This window comes from Leucoraja erinacea, chromosome 3, assembly GCF_028641065.1.
Source record: "Leucoraja erinacea ecotype New England chromosome 3, Leri_hhj_1, whole genome shotgun sequence".
NCBI classification, from domain to species: Eukaryota; Metazoa; Chordata; class Chondrichthyes; order Rajiformes; family Rajidae; genus Leucoraja; species Leucoraja erinaceus.
Genome location: NC_073379.1, coordinates 14,726,308 through 14,743,500, shown reverse-complemented (window position 1 = coordinate 14,743,500; position 17,193 = coordinate 14,726,308). Strand labels below are relative to the sequence as shown.

General features: G+C 39.6%; 1 protein-coding gene across 1 annotated transcript in view; it reads left to right on the top strand.

The window, feature by feature from the left end:
- Positions 1-13,102, top strand: part of tnpo1 (transportin 1) — an 83,003-nt gene extending 69,901 nt beyond the window's left edge. Inside the window, exons 22-24 of the mRNA XM_055632165.1 lie at positions 686-785; positions 3,816-3,890; positions 6,751-13,102. Coding sequence (XP_055488140.1) covers positions 686-785; positions 3,816-3,890; positions 6,751-6,858 — 283 coding nt within the window. The 3' untranslated portion in view covers positions 6,859-13,102. The remainder of the gene's footprint in view (positions 1-685; positions 786-3,815; positions 3,891-6,750) is intronic.
- Positions 13,103-17,193: the final 4,091 nt, after the last annotated feature.

Sequence of the window (17,193 nt, the reverse complement as noted above, 5' to 3'; positions counted from 1 at the left end):
TTTTAAGGTGAAATATTTTGCTTGCAAACTGTGAAAGTCGTTGTTGTATTATAAAACATATAATACAGCTTGTATGAATACCTGCTTGTGTTCCACCTTGTCGTAGTCAGTCATTTGTCTTTCACATGCTGCTTAAAATTGAATGGCTAAAGTAAATCCTTTATAAGTGAAAAATTGGGTTCTGACAAAGGATGGGATTGTTGCAATGATGGATTAACTGAAGTATAATATTCTATAAAATGGAATTTGTTTGAAGGTGTTTGATGGAATAATCAAGTATCACAAAACACATGAAGGTCTTAATCTCCATATTTTTTGCATTTAATAACTTGTCTGTTCAGTTGTGAATTTGTCAGTTAATTCACACTGACATGACTTGACTGAGCATATACTTCCAAAATGAAATTAAAGCAATTTTGTAAGCCAATTGTAATTTTGTCGATTTAGTATTCTCAGTAAAACAATATCAGAATGTCTTCCTAAAAAAGCATTATTTATTCAACTGATTTTTTATGACAGCTGTCATATTTGTAAAAAAGGAAATCAAGCTGTTAAATTGGCAGGAGCATAAACATAATTCCATTAAATGCCCTAGTTTTTGTCACATTCAGTGCTTAGGTGCATTGAAAAAAATCTGTAAAGAACCTCTGTTTATACACAAGCTTTTTTCAAAATTATTAAACAGGTGTACTTCCCTAAGAAACATAAGGGATAATGAAGAGAAGGATTCTGCTTTCCGTGGCATTTGCGGTATGATTGGTGTCAATCCAGGAGGAGTTGTACAGGTGAGTTTGGTTATTATGAATCTTATGCTATATTGGAAACTTTTCAGTGGTTTTTCATGAGATTAAAAATTGGAGTTTAAAAATATTGCTACAGGTGCACAACCTTTTATCCGAAAGCCTTGGGACCAAACACTTGTCGGTTTTCGGACATTTTCGGATTTCCGAATGGAAGATTTTTAGCGTAGATTAGGTAGGTAGCGCGGGCGGCTTGAAAAGTCTGGAGCGACTGCCTCCTCCCCGGAGACCGGGGAATCATTGCATAAATGTTAGTCAGTTAGTTTGGAGGGATTTTATGTGGTGGTGGTGGGGTGGGTGGGTGAAGGGGGAAACTTTAATTCTTAGTCCCCTACCTGGTCGGCGACTCCCAACATCGCGGAGCTGGGGGCTCCGTCCGGCCGAGGGCGGCGCCGGTTGTAGCTCCGACCCCGGCAACTCTACCCCTGGCTGCGAGGCGCTCCAAATCCAGCGCGGCACGCGGTCGGACGCCCGCAGCCCCAGCTCCGCGAATGTTGGGAGAAGGCGGCCTCAGCGCCCTGGAGCTTACCGCACGGCGACCCGGTAAGGCATTGCCCGCTTCCCGCTGGTATCCCAGCGCTGCGACGCCGCCAACTCCCAACATTTGACGGAGCTGGGGCCTGGGGCGTCCGGCCGCGGGCCGCGCTGGATTTGGAGCGCCTCGCAGCCAGGGGTAGAGTTGCCGGGGTCGGAGCTACAACCGGCGCCGCCCGCAGCCCCAGCTGGGAGTTGGCGGCCACAGCGCTGCGGAGCTTACTGCACGGCGACCCGGTAAGGCATTGACCGCTCCCCGTCTCTCCGACCAGGTAGGGGACTAAGAATTAAAGTTTACCCCTTCCCCCCCCCCCCCCCCCCCCCCTCACATAAAAGCCCTCCAAACTAACTGACTAACATTTAAGCAATGATTTACAGATGTTTAAGTGTCTCCCCGGTCTCCGGGGAGGAGGCAGCCGCTACAGTAGTACAGACCTGGGTTGACCGTGGGTCGTTTCGGGTCAAGTTTGACGCCAAACGCGAGCTTTGGTGTGCAGACGACATCCTGGAAAAAATGGCCGGTTTTCGGAGTTTTTCGGTTTCCGGAACACCGGATAAAAGGTTGTGCACCTGTACTAAATTTGAATTTCTGTCATGACTTCATCCTTGAACAAAATGTGAAAAGGTGTTCAAACATGCCTGATGCTTGTAGATTGGTTGGCACGTAACGTAAAGCTTTTTACTGTACCTCAGTACAGGTGACAATAAACTAAACTAAGATTCCATTGTAAACTTTACAAAGATTTACATTTTCTCAAAATTCCCCTCTGTGCCCCAGCTGCCCTTACACGCCACACCCACCCATGTTTCCTCTGATTAAAAAAAATTAATAAACAGCATCTCTGGCAAAACATTTTTATGTCCCTTGCTTACGTTTTCTGCCTAATCTGAGGAAAGACATTCTTGCCATACCTAATCTGAAGAAGGACATTCTTGCCATAGAGGGAGTACAGAGAAGGTTCACCAGACTGATTCCTGGGATGTCAGGACTTTCATATGAAGAAAGACTGGATAGACTCGCCTTGTACTCGCTAGAATTTAGAAGATTGAGAGGGGATCTTATAGAAACTTACAAAATTCTTAAGGGGTTGGGCAGGCTAGATGCAGGAAGATTGTTCCCGATGTTGGGGAAGGCCAGAACAAGGGGTCACAGTTTAAGGATAAGGGAAAATCTTTTAGGACCGAGATGAGAAAAACATTTTTCACACAGAGAGTGGTAAATCTCTGGAATTCTCTGCCACAGAAGGTAGTTGAGGCCAGTTCATTGGCTATATTTAAGAGGGAGTTAGATGTGCCCTTGTGGCTAAAGGGATCAGGGGGTATGGAGAGAAAGCAGGTACAGGATACTGAGTTGGATGATCATATTGAATGGCAGTGCAGGCTCGAAGGGCCGAATGGCCTACTCCTGCATCTATTTTCTATGTTTTAATACTGCTGGCATTACATGTGGCATGGCACATTTATGTACTTATGCAATATCTTTAAAGAACATTTCACAAGGGTTTAAAAATTCAGAAATGGAATATTTGTCAATTCAATTTGTATATGCGACACATTGATTGACATTAGTAGGCTAGAAGAGTAAACGTGGTTATGAAAATGGGGTGATAAAAGGAAATGCGGACTAATTAAAAGGATATCCCAAGCTACCTTGCATACACTGTGGATTTGGCATTTTTGACATTTCTAGAGCCTTACAGATACTGAAACTAAAATGCAAAAAAAAAGCAGGAAGTCATCAATGATAGTTTATGGGATATTGGTGCAATAACATTTTGCGTTGAATCAAGCACGTGAGCCTCCTTGGTGTGAGCATGAGCTCTATTGCAGAAGGGTTTGTGTGGTTAAAAAAAAAAAACAGCATTATAGATGATGGTTTTACACCAAATGTTTCCTGAATGTTTTTGAAACTCTAAGCCAGTTATAAGCTTGCTTGATAATTAAAAAGAAGCTTAACCCTGGATGAAATTTCTAAGCTATGTAACAATCCAACTATAAATGTCCTATTTACTTTATTATAATGAGATAAACAATGGGTAGAATATTACGACGACTGAAACAGTGCCATTACACAATTTCCCCTCTTACAACATTGTGAACACATTGCACAAAGCCAGGGGCTGATTCAAGGTGGATTTGTTCTTTGAATTAAAATCGGTTTACTTTGGAGGAATAAATATGTATGTTCCCAACAACTTACAGGGAGCTCGTGGATTTAATCATTTATGCTGATGTATTATTCACATGATTGCAAGCATGGTTTCAATTAGCCACAAAATGGATTTTCCATCAAAAATAAATATTTGGTTGCTGGCAAAGTATAGATATTTCTGTCCTGTTTAAAATGTATATTGTGTGCAAAACCATTTAAGACCTTACTTGACTATTAATCTCTTCAAGTGCATGTTTGCTTTCATTTAGTATATCTTTTGACACATCCTAATGCTATCAAATAACATTTACGCACCAATTTTCTTCCAGGACTTCATTTTTTTCTGTGATGCAGTAGCATCTTGGATTAGTCCAAAAGATGACCTTCGCGATATGTTCTACAAGGTAATCAACATTTTTAGGACACCAAATGTTGGAGTAACTCAGAAGGTCAGGTGGCATCTTTAGAGAATATGGATAGGTTTGCAGCTAATAGCAAAAATTGCAGCAGGATTTTGATCATTTGGCCAGGTTGGCTGAGGAATGGGTGATGCAGAGAAATGAGAAATTGAATTTAATGCAGAGAAATGAGATGCGTTGCATTTTGGAAAGTCTATCATGGGCAGGATCTATACAGTGAATGCTAGGGCTCTGGGAAGTGTTGTAGAGCAGAGGCATCTGGGGGTGTAGGTACATATTTCCTTGAAGGTGGTGTCACAAGTAGATGGGGTGGTCAAAAAGGCATTTGGCTCATTGGCCTTCAGGCCATCACCAGTCAGAGTATTGAGTATAGAAGTTGGGAGGTCATGATGCTATTGTATAAGACATTGGTGAGGCCGCATTTAGAGTATTGTATTCAGTTCTGGGCACCATGTTATAGGAAATATGTTTTTTTTTTAAAGGGTGCAGAGATAATTTACAAGGATGTTGCCAGGACTCGAGGGTATGAGCTATACGGAGAGGTTAAGTAAGCTGGGATACTATTCCCAGGAGCACAGGAGGTTGAGGGGTGATTTTATAGGTGTATAAAATCGAGAGGAATAGATCGTGTAGACGGACATAGCCTCTTGACTAGAGTAGGTGAATCGAGAACCAGAGGACATAGGTTTAAGGTGAAGGGGGAAAGATTTTATAGGAATCTGAAGGGGGAGGTAGTTGAGGCAGGGACTATCGCAATGTTTAAGAAGCAATTAGACAGGTACATATTTAGGACCGGTTTAGAGGGATATGAGCCAAACGCAGGCATGTGGGTCTCTAGTTTAGATGGGATGTGTTGGATGGTGTGCGCAAGTTGCACCAAAGGGCCTGTTTCCACACTGTTTGACTATGATTCTAAGGTGACGTTTTGGGTCGACACCTTTTTTCAAGACTGATTGCAGGGGGGAGAGGAGCAAGCTGGAAAAGTATGGCAGGTAATATGTCAATACAGGGGGGGGGGGGGGGGGGGGGTGTAGTGGGGGAGAAAAGGGGGGGGGGGTTAGTGGTTGTCTAAAATTGAAAAATTCAATGTTTGTGCCATTGGGTTGTAAGCCACCCAAACAAGAATATGAGGTGCTGTTCCTCCAGTTTGCGTGTCGCGCCTCTCTGGCAATGGAGGAAGCCCTGGGTAGAAAGATCACCATAGGAAGTGGAGTTCAAATGGTTAGCAACCAGGGTATCCAATAGACCTTGGCGGACCAAGCTCAAGTGTTCAGCGACACTATCGGCGAGTCCATGCTTGGTCTAGCTGATGTACAGGAGGCCACATTGGCAACACTGGAAGCAGTAGATGAGGTTAGAGGAGGTGCACGTGAACCACTGTCACAACTGAATGGGCTGCTGCAGTTCCAGGGAGGAGGTGTAGGCACAGATGTGGCATCTCTTGCAGTTTCAGGGGAAAGTACCTGGGGAAGGGATGAGTGAACCAAGGAGTTGCAGAGGGACTGATCTCCGTGGAAGGCTGAAAGTAGTGGAGATGAGAAGATGTGATGGATCACAATGTAGGAGACGGAAATGATGTGCAGTGTCTTCAGTTTGGTTTAAGGAAGTAGTTGATTTTTACTGAAGAAAAAATAATTTAAAAATAAACATTTTAAGTCAATTAAAAAATGTATTTGGTTTTTCATCAACAAAAGCTTACCTTAAAAGCTGGAGATAGATTTGGAACATATTCAATATAATTACGTACAAACGAAAGGGAGCTTGCATATATATCTTGTGATCAGAACAGTGCTTTCAAAGTGTTATAAGGCTGCAATTTACATACATCAAAATTCCATGGAACATAGCATGATGATGATTAACCTGTTGGAATCATATAGGTTTAATGTGCTTTTATTGGCACATGCGCGAAGTGCAAACGCACTGTGAAACACTTGTCGTGCATTAGCGTGTTACCGTACCCAAGCACATCCCCAATAAGCAAATTGTACACAAATGGTCTACTGAACCCGCATGCAAGAGGCGTGTTAGTTCAAAATCCAGTCCGCACTCTTATGAGTGGTGCCTGTTCCAAGCAAGCCCCAGGCTGCTGCAGGTCTCCAGGCGTCGCCTTCCTTGGACATGCCGGTCAACCTGCAAACCAATGTCCCTCTTCTCGCCCATTCACCTTTGTGCCCCGGGGAAGTTTCCCGCAGCCAACCTCGATTACACGATAGGTCAGATCCCGGTTCCCTCTCCTCTCCTCTTGGCCTCGCTCTTCTCCGGTCGTATCCGTCATCGCCGGCTCCAACCTCCTGCTCTATGGTCTTGGGGGATTAGCACGGGTCGGCTCAGCAGGTTCCCCCTTCTAGGCCACGGGCCTCTGGGTTCTCCGAGCAGGGGTTGGCTCAGTGCCTTTCCCCTGTAGCCTGTGGTCCACCGGGTTTTATGGTTGGCCATACGAGACTAGGTTGTGGCCCTCCCTAGTTTACAAACACCCAACTAAGGACAGCTTCATGCACATGAGTGAGCATTTAGGGGATGGGCGGATTCATTTGCAGGCTGTTGCGCGGTTACAGGTTTTTCATCCGGATGATTATGGAAGAAATTTGAAGCAATGAGGAATAGTTGAGAAAAACAAACCTTCGCTGCTATTTGAATATTTTGTAATAGGAACCTTCATTGCAATTTTGAGTTTAAAACTCATGATTGTGCTGAAAGCAGCCAGCAGTTACTAACAAGACTTACAGTTTAGTTGGGTAAAGCTCACAAACCCTTGATTTATGGTGCATACTTCTTTTACTAAAGTTGCAGCAGTACGATTTAAATCATTTTTTTTGTTTTTTTTGTTTCCTCCCCATTTTAGATACTTCATGGCTTTAAAAGTCAAATTGGGGATGAGAATTGGAACCGTTTTTCAGACCAGTTCCCGCCACCTTTGAAGGAACGCCTTGCTGCATATTATGGAGTCTAGCTGTGTATGCTGTTGTCAACTTATATTGGTGGTAATTTCTAAAATGTATTCTTTGAACAGAATTTGGAGCTCTTGTCTGTCGAATGTGTAAAATCGTTTTCTTTGTCTCTACAGGTCTTTCAAGCTGGGAAGTCCATAGGGAGCCTCTGCACCCAGGGAAAAAGTTACCCTTTTACGGGGGGGGAAGGGTAAACCAGTGGGACATATAGTACAATCCCAGCCCTACTGGGACGGGTGGGAGGGATGTGTTTAGCCGTCGCACTGTTCAGTCGACATTGGGGGGACGTTAAACCCTGAAGTCTTTCTCGATGGACATTTGTCTCTTCTTTTTCGAGCTTTACACCAGAAGAGAAGAAACAAAGGAAGACATCTGATCCATAAACATCATGTTTCTGATAAAGGGAAAATGCAACAAATGCAGTTATGTAGGCTTCAGAAGTGGGTTTAATTGCAGAGAGAAATTCATAATCATTAGGTTAAAAGTCGACAGCCAGAGACATGGGGGTTTTGCATACAGACTAAGGCTGAAGGTAAGAATTAAGGAAACACTTGGGGATTAATAGGTTTTTGCATGAATTTAGGAGAGCTAAAAATGACAGTGTTAGTGCAATTCAAAAGAGCAGCTTGTTTCCAAGATAGCGAACACCTTTGTAAAATCATAGCTATGAAGATTTAAGTTTCTAATTAAATTAAATAACAGTTTCAGTCATAGTGAATGACTAACGATTGGTAACATCCTAAAATAGCTTGGGAAACCCTAAAATAGTTTTTTTTCACTGAGTGGTACGTGCATATTGGTTACGGTTTGACATATCTTTTGACATAGTTTTGCATTGAAAACACAAAAGATAATATAAGTAATTGGTTAAAAATGCCATAGTTCAGATTTTTCTTTCTAAACATCTTTGTAGTGTACATGTTCGATTAAGGTACAGGCATGTAACTTGGTTTACTGTGGTTAGAAGTAAGGTTGCTTTGTTTAGTGAGACATTGAGCTAGCATGCGTGCATCATAGAGAGTGGAAATGGTATGGTTTCTTACCCATTAGAATCCTTCTAGTGGTACAGCTCAACAATATTACTGAATAGATTTTGTGGAAAATATCCCAAGGTTTTTCATATAGGATTTTAATTTCTGTTAAGGTTATTCATAGGTATAACCAGTTTATAAGGATTTGAAGTATCTTTAGGATCCACTAGGGTTAAGATTGTTATTGTATTGTGTGTAACCTGCACAATGTAGAAAGTTGAAATCTCCATGCAAATCTGTTGCCTCTGTGCTGTCAGTGTGATGTGCTTTTTGCATGGTTATATACTATTGAAATTATAGAACCTCCATAAAAGAATTATGTAGTAAGGCAATCAAAGGCTGCATAATTAGATGACATATAAGGAAAATGTACAAGTGTAAGAGAAAAGTTTGCTTTATTTAGTGTTTTAATCAGACTTGATTGGTAATAATTCTGTTCAAAGCGTGATCTCATGCGATACTGTCCTTAAGCAGGATAGGTCAAAATTTCTATCTAAAATATTTGAAAGAAAAATTGGCACATTGGTGGCCCTTTGTGCCATTGAAGCTGCAGGAGTTCAAAATGAAATGGATCCGTTTCCTTTAATTTGTTCCACTTTATGTTGCTTTCTATACTCCTTTATGTAAATAAATCCTTTTACATTGAATTCTGTCCCTTTCCCCTAATGTGTATTTTGTTGTAAATCTTTTTTTTTATTTTTTTATTATTATGTACTGTGAATGTGGAAAACAAAAACTGGTACACTTGACCTTTGTTATGCGTGAGTCTTTTGTAATACGTTAACTGTCTGATCCCATGATGGTTAGAATTATTTTTCAGATGGGACACACCCTCCCCCAGGGAAATCAGCAACTCTGCTGGTCAGAGTATGGAGTGCTGCACTACTTCTGGAGGCTGCAAGGCTAGATTAAAATATACAGCAAATAATTTTAATGCTTAAAAAGCCCTGGCAGCTTTTTATATTTTTAGGTTTTCCTCCATCACATATTTTGCTACACCAGACGGGGAGAAAAGACTGAATGTTTGGCTGATTATTGCTGCTTGCTTTGAAGTTTTGTGTGTAATGAATGAGATAACTAATGCACTGAAAAAACACAGGCTTTGAGTGTGCGTGCGTGTGTGTGCTGAGAGAGACTGAGATTGTGGCACGAAATTCTGTTGAGACAGTGTGCTTTGCACTTCATTGTGGATTGTCATTTTTAAAACTTTGCATGAAATAATGCCGTTTATACATTCCTTAACTTTGCACAGTGTGGAAAGTGATTAGACAAGCTTGGCATTTAGTTTTTCATAACAATTGCATATTATATACAGACCCTTTAATATGCTTCAGTAAGGTCGCATCAACTTGCATGGCCGTTTCCATAAGTGCCAGATTCATAAACTTGCATGTAGTATACTTTAATGGCTAATTCATAAATGATTAGAAAAAATAATTGCTCAGGTTATTACAAAACAACTCCTTAGCTGCTGCTGCTAGAAGCTAATCTAGGAGAAATGTATTTGCATGTTGACATAGTTTTAAACCAAAAGAAACATTTCTGCTCCGTACCTTCAGTTGATTCAGTTTGCTTCTGGTATCAAAGGGTATTTTCTTCAGGTCAGATAATACCTAACCAGGAATACAATTTTCTCCTAAATTTGTATCACTAGTAAAACAAAATTAAGAAAATTCCCACAATTATTTGGCCTTGAATCTCTTCAATGTTTAGGAATAAAAGTTACAGTATTGCAACAGTTTGGGATAGAATTACAAACATTTATACTTCCCTGGGATGGAGGGTTTTTGCGGAGGGGAGAAAGTAAAGATCAGATTTGACAAATGAGATTCCTTGCTTGAATTTTAGACACTCTGGCCTTTCATTTTGCTGAAGAAAACACTAATATTGCAGTAATGCAGCTGTTGGTATGTCAGGAGTAAATTTATTACTGTAATATTAAACCATAACTGCTAAAATAAAATGTTTTTGCTTGTGATTCTCCCTTTATCCCTGTTCTTTTCATCTTTTTTTCTAATCCATAACAATTTTTATACTAAAACAGTGTTCCAAATGTTTTAGTATATAAATGTTTGAAAATATCTCAACCTCCCGATAAGACCAGTAATTGAAATATTCTGTTCCAAAGACCTAAAATGTGCAAGTTACCAGATCAGTTTTTAAAATAATGTTATATTTAAATCCACTAGCAGTTGAATACATTTTTATCATGTACTTCAATGAGATAATCTAACCATGTATAATCATGGTTAAAATCATGTTGTTAGATATTGTGTTTTGAACTGGCAAACAGGAGTGCTCAGAAGGCATGTTTTATGTCCTTTTTGTATCTACCAGCAGTATTCAGATTTCAACACTAATAACTTCAAATCTAAATTCACTATTTCAAAGACTGACTGGGGCATCATTTCCTAAGTCCAGCTAGGGCTATTTTTCTTTAAATAAGTAGAAATCTAATTATTAGCATAAGCCTATTTTCTTTGACAGATTTATTTCTTCAGCAAACCTTTTGCAGACCAACTGTACATTCTGAGGACAGGGTACTTTATTTGTATTTCCCCAATTTGACCTTCATCTGAATGCCTAAAGCTCCAATTTCATTTTTGTTCAACCTCTATGTAATTGGTTTGTAATATCCTAAATTACAAATATTTCAAGCACTTTGGAAAGAACGGGGCAAACGGAATTTAGCTCTGCTACTACTTGCATTTTGTCTTCGTTTTCAGTTTTTGTTGTTCATTTAAAAATTCAAGCCATAATGGAAATTTACATGAATCCCTACAAGTGTCTCATTCTGGTGTCTTTGTGGAAATGACAAATAATGAGTATTTTTCTCTTATATCCCCTCTGGTATACCTTGTAATTAAAACCTGAAAAACTAGATGCAAGTGAATTGGCAATTAGCAAAATATATACATATGTCTGAGCTTCATAAATTAATAATTGAACAAATGTTACATATGTATCTAATGTTTTTCTAAAATGAGTTAGAATACCAAATAGCACTTTACAACGTCTCACTTAACTGAGCTTCTGATAAATAATCACTTAACAGAATATGCTGGAAATACTTGGGTTGGTCAACATTTGTGCAGAGGGAAACAGAGCTAATGTTTCAGGTGAATTACCGGTAGTCAGACATTTGTTATGCTATTCAAGCACTTGCTGTTAAAATACAAAGCAAGTAATGTAGTGAAATGGTTCTCTGAACTGAAGCACTCTTTACATGTAGAACATCACACTGTTCTGTCTGCTTTATGTTGCACAGTTTAAACCAGCTCATTTCAAATTACAATTGAGAAGTATGTTAAGATATGTGATGTTGAAAACTGCTGTCACAAATTCACGCAACTATGGATTGTAACAGTTTAATTTTATTCAGTTACGTGTGATGAATATTTTGTGCAGAGAAATTTAATTCACTGAATCCTGTTCATTTAAATTAATTTTACTGAGTTCTTACAGCCTATTATCAACGTTCATAACATTTAAAAGTATATGCTTGCATCTGGTCATAGAGATAGTTGGGGAATGTATGCACATCCATCTTTGTCACCCTGATTTTAACCTAGAAATTGGAATCTTACATTAATTTCCCCTTTTTACTCCCGGATTTAAATCAATATATGAAATTATTGGAGAAACTTTAAAACTGAAAATGAAAAAGCTGAATTATTTCCAAATATGTATGCACAATGCATTCTTGGTGCATGATTAAGATTGATTACAGCCTCCTATTTAAAAGTGCACATGTAAAACAAAAATGAAACTACATCCATATTGCTGAGGTTATTGAAAACGACAGATGTGTTCTGTCAGAATAATTCCCTACACCAATCAAAAATGTAAGAAGATGAACATTTTTGCACAAACTGAATGCATCATGGGATACACAACACATTATGGTTGTTCACTGTAGATGTATCATATGGTTTTGAGTGTTGGAAAAATGTTGAAGTCATGAGAATTAGTCTCATCACATTCCAGCGTATCTGCCTTTTTGGTATGCTAAAGCACGGCTTGGTTTGTCTGCTCCTCACTGAATGGAGTGCTCTCTGTGTGCTGTCCTTGCAGAAACGGCTGCTGCTCTTGATGTATTTTTTCTACTTGAATATTTTTGTTGTAGAAATCTCAGGTCAGCATTTAACTGTTTTTATATAAGCCTTTTACCTTCCCTTCCTGGATGTGCTTCCCTCTTGAAGGGTTCTAACAATGCATTATTTAGCAATGATAGATGATTCAAGTCGATCTTCCTTTACACCACTTTGTCCACTCACGTGATTTTACTTTGTTTGAAAAATGGTCATTATCTGAAATGGAACTTGGTGTTGTATTCACTTGCACATTTTCCACATGATCCATTCTGCAGTATTGATAGTTAAAGAAAACAATAGCTTCCAACTTCCTGCAGCCAAAATATGTTAAGGATTTTGAATTAAAAACTGCATTAAGTTTGCATTGAACTGTTTTGTCAGTGTCTAAATTTGAATTATGTATTACTGCATGGGACCTGTGAATAATGAGACTGGGTCATGCTGTGGATAAATTTGTTATTGTAGCTGAATATGACAGTTCTGAAGTACAATACTGTAAATGTTCAAGATATTTTGAAAGTGACTTTAATTTTTCAATACAAAAGCAGTGATGGCTTAGTGACACTTTGGTCTTCATTCCCTGCTATTGCTAACAGCTTAAAAAGACAAGTCTCTAACTTCTGTGTTGATATTCTATGTTATGGGCTAGTTAGAGGGGTTGACAGCAATTAGCTATCATGGTAAATTTTAAAATTGAGAAGTAAATGCAATTTTGCATGGGGAAATGTCCAGATATAATGACCAAAGGATCTTTTTTGTAAAAAAGAGAGCTTCACACACAAGTAATGTGATGTTAGAATTTGCCCTTCAAAACCTCTCCTGCACCTCCTTCAAGCCCAATGAAAATAAGCAACATTTCTTGGAAGTCTGTTTCTGCGTAAACTTGACAAAACTTCATTTGGAATAGAAATATGGTTTTAATTTTTGATAAGCTGCTGAATTTTGAAGAAAGTTTTTGGGGCCACCAAATATTTTGGATCATGCAGAGAATATATATTGTATTGATCTTATGTAGTTTTTGTAATGATAAATGTTAGTTTGTAAATTGTAGTTAACTAGTAGATGTTAATGTTAACCACTGCTAGGAAATGTATGTTCAAAATAAATCACCTTAAAGCTGACAGTTGAGTTCTGGTTTTCATCTGCAGCATTCTAGAAATGCAGTCACTTGGTGATAGTTACTGAATTAGATTTGGGAAGATGAATTGGCCTAGTTGTTTGTACGACTTTGCCAACCCCACAGCTTCTCCCAAAACACTCACTCCTTGGTTATAAAGTGGGCAATTGTGCCATGTTGCAATACTGGAAGGTCAAAATTTCCACAAGTTGTCGCTAACCACTAATCTATGTAATATGTATGAGCATTGATAGGACCTATGAGCAAACAAATATTAATTCTGCTCACATTTTTGACATATAAAAATGTTCTTAATTGATTGTTTAAAAAAAACAATTTCTCTTTAGGGATCTTGATGGTGCAGATTTGCAAGAATATAAATTGTAAATCCTTGATGTCAGTGTATAACAATACTTCATCCTATTATTGAATATGCTTGAAAAACAAGCATATTGTTTCCAGTATGGAATTGAGGGAGTTTAAGATGCACATTGAAAATGCTGGCATGTTTTCAAATAACTTCAATGGAAATTTATCTTAAGATGGACCAGATCTTTTAACTAAGTTGTTTACAAGGCAATACTATCAATTTTATTGATACACAAACCGTGTCCTTGGGTAGGAATTAATTCTATTCTTACATTTGCATGGTCAAACGTCAAAGCAGAAAATATGGGGTTTATGACAGTCTGTTTTAGTGAATCAAACATAAGTGATGAATGCATTGTTCAAGTTTTAGATATATGAATCGCTCAAGTAGAATATTGTGATCACAAACTTGCTTCATTTTGTATGATGTAACTAAACTAAAATCATCTTTTTGGATGGGAGATTGCTTGAGAAATTAGAGTTGAACCTGAAAACAATTCAGTTTCATCACTCAGCCCATTGATGACCAGAACAATGACTATCACCATGGAGTTCCCTAGAGTTTCATCAAAAACCAACATTATGGCACATAATATACATTTATGCCTTTCGAGCCACTTGAAACATAAAAAACAAATTTTAGACACCAATAAAGGAGAAAATAATGGTAAGAGTCGGAAATGCCCAAATTCTCTAGAATTCTCTGCTACAGAAGGCAGTGGAGGCCAATTCACTGGATGTTTTCAAGAGAGAGTTAGATTCGGGGCTAATGGAATCGAGGGATATGAGGAAAAAGCAGGAACGGGGTACTGATTTTGGATGATCAGCCGTGATAATATTGAATGGCGGTGCTGGCTCGAAGGGACGAATGGCCTACTCATGCACCTATTTTCTATGTTTCTAAATGGTCAGGTTCTCCCTGTTTAGTCTCCATATCACTTAATTACTGTATTGATACAGTGCCCTCCATAATGTTTGGGACAAAGACCCAGTTTCTTTATTTGCCTCTGTCCTCCACAATTTGAGATTTGTAATAGAAAAAATCACATAGTTAAAGTGCACATTGTCAGATTTTAATAAAGGCCATTTTTATAAATTTTGGTTTCACCATGTAGAAATTACATACAGCAGTGTTCACACATTCCCCCCCCCCCCCCCCCCCCCATTTCAGGGCACCATAATGTTTGGGACAGCAATGTCATGTAAATGAAAGTCATGTTTAGTATTTTGTTGCATATCCTTTGCATGCTTGAAGTCTGCAATTCATGGACATCACAAGTTGTTGGGTGTCTTCTCTGGTAATGATGTGGCAGGCCTGTTTTGCAGCCATCTTTAGCTTATGCTTCTTTTGGCGGCTAGTCCCCTTCAGTCGGGTGATTCACTTGGCCACTCAAGAATTGACCATTTATTAGCTTTAAAAACTCCTTTGTTGCTTTAGCAGTATATTTGGGATAATTGGCTTGCTGTGGAATGAACTGTCGTCCAATGAGTTTTGAGGCATTTGTTTGAATTTGCGCAGATAGAATGTGTCTATACACTTCAGAATTCTGATGATGTTACTACCATCAGCAGTTGTATCATCAACGAAGATAAGTGAACCAGTACCGTCAGTAGCCATACACGCCCAGTCAATAACACCCCCACCACAGTATTTCACAGATGAGGTGGTATGCTTTAGATCTTGGGCAGTTCCTTCTCTCCTCCATACTTTGCTCTTTCTTGCCATCACTCTGATAAGTTAATCTTTGTCTCATCTGTCCACAAGTCATTTTTCGAGAACTGTGGTTGCTCTTTTAAGTACTTCTTGGCAAAGTGTAACCTGGCCATCCAAATTTTGTGGCTAACCAGTGGTTTGCATCTTGCAGTGTAGCCTCTATAACCACATGTGTTTTGTTGTTTTTTGTTCTATTACAAATCTTAAATTGTGGAGTACAGAGGCAAATAAATAAGTTATGGGTTTCTAGAAACAGAAAATAGGTGCAGGAGTAGGCCATTCGGCCCTTCGAGTCAGCACCGCCATTCAATATGATCATGGCTAATCATCCAACTTAGTATCCTGTACCTGCCTTCTCTCCATACCCCCTGATCCCTTTTGCCACAAGGGCCACATCTAACTCCCTCTTAAATATAGCCAATGAACTGGCCTCAACTACCTTCTGTGGCAGAGAATTCCAGAGATTCACCACACTCTGTGTGAAAAATATTTTTCTCATCTTGGTCCTAAAAGACTTTCCCCTTATCCTTGAACTGTGACCCCTTCTTCTGGACTTCCCCAACATCGGGAACAATCTTCCTGCATCTAGCCTGTCCAACCCTTAAGAATTTTGTACGTTTCAATAAGATCCCCCCTCAATCTTCTAAATTCTAGCGAGTACAAGCCGAGTCTATCCAGTCTTTCTTCATATGAAAGTTCTGCCATCCCAGGAATCAGTCTGGTGAACCTTCTCTACTCCCTCTATGGCAAAAATGTATTTCCTCAGATTAGGAGACCAAAACTGTACACAATACAGTGTGGTCTCACCAAGGCCCTGTACAACTGCAGTAGAACCTCCCTGCTCCTATACTCAAATCCTTTTGCTATGAATGCTAACATACCATTGGCTTTCTTCACTGCCTGCTGCACCTGCATGCCTACTTTCAATGACTGGTGTACCATGACCCCCAGGTCTCGTTGCATCTCCCCTTTTCCTAATCGGCCACCATTCAGATAAGTCTACTTTCCTGCATTTGCCACCAAAGTGGATAACCTCACATTTATCCGCATTATACTGCATTTGCCCACTCACCCAACCTATCCAAGTCACCTTGCAGCCTCCTAGCATCCTCCTCACAGCTAACACTGCCCCCCAGCTTTGTGTCATCCACAAACTTGGAGATGTTGCATTCAATTCCCTCGTCCAAATCATTAATATATATTGTAAATAGCTGGGGTCCCAGCACTGAGCCTTGCGGTACCCCACTAGTCACTGCCTGCCATTCTGAAAAGGACCTGTTTACTCCTACTCTTTGCTTCCTGTCTGCCAGCCAATTCTCTATCCACATCAATACTGAACCCCCAATAGCGTGTGCTTTAAGTTTGCATACTAATCTCTTTTGTGGGACCTTGCCGAAAGCCTTCTGAAAAGTCCCTTACCCACTCTACTAGTTACATCCTCGAAAAATTCTATAAGATTTGTCAGACATGATTTACCTTTCATAAATCCATGCTGACTTTGTCCAATGATTGCACCACTTTCCAAATGTGCTGCTATCCCATCTTTAATAACTGACTAGCATTATCCCCACTACCGATGTTAGACTAACTGGTCTGTAATTCCCTGTTTTCTCTCTCCCTCCCTGTTTAAAAAGGGATTACATTAGCTACCTTCCAATCCTCAGGAACTGCTCCAGAATCTAAAGAGTTATTAAAAATCATCACATGCTTCCACTATTTCTGGGGCTACTTCCTTAAGTACTCTGGGGTGCAGCCTATCTGGCCCTGGAGATTTATCGGCCTGTAATCCATTCAATTTTCGTAACACCACTTCCGGGCTAACCTGGATTTCACTCAGTTCCTCCCATCTCATTTGACCCCCGGTCCCCTGCTATTTCCGGCAGATTATTTATATCTTCCTTCGTGAAGACAGAACCAAAGTAGTTATTCAATTGGTCTGCCATGCCATGTTCCCCATGATCAATTCACCTGTTTCTGACTGCAAGGGACCTACATTTGTTTTAGCTAATTTT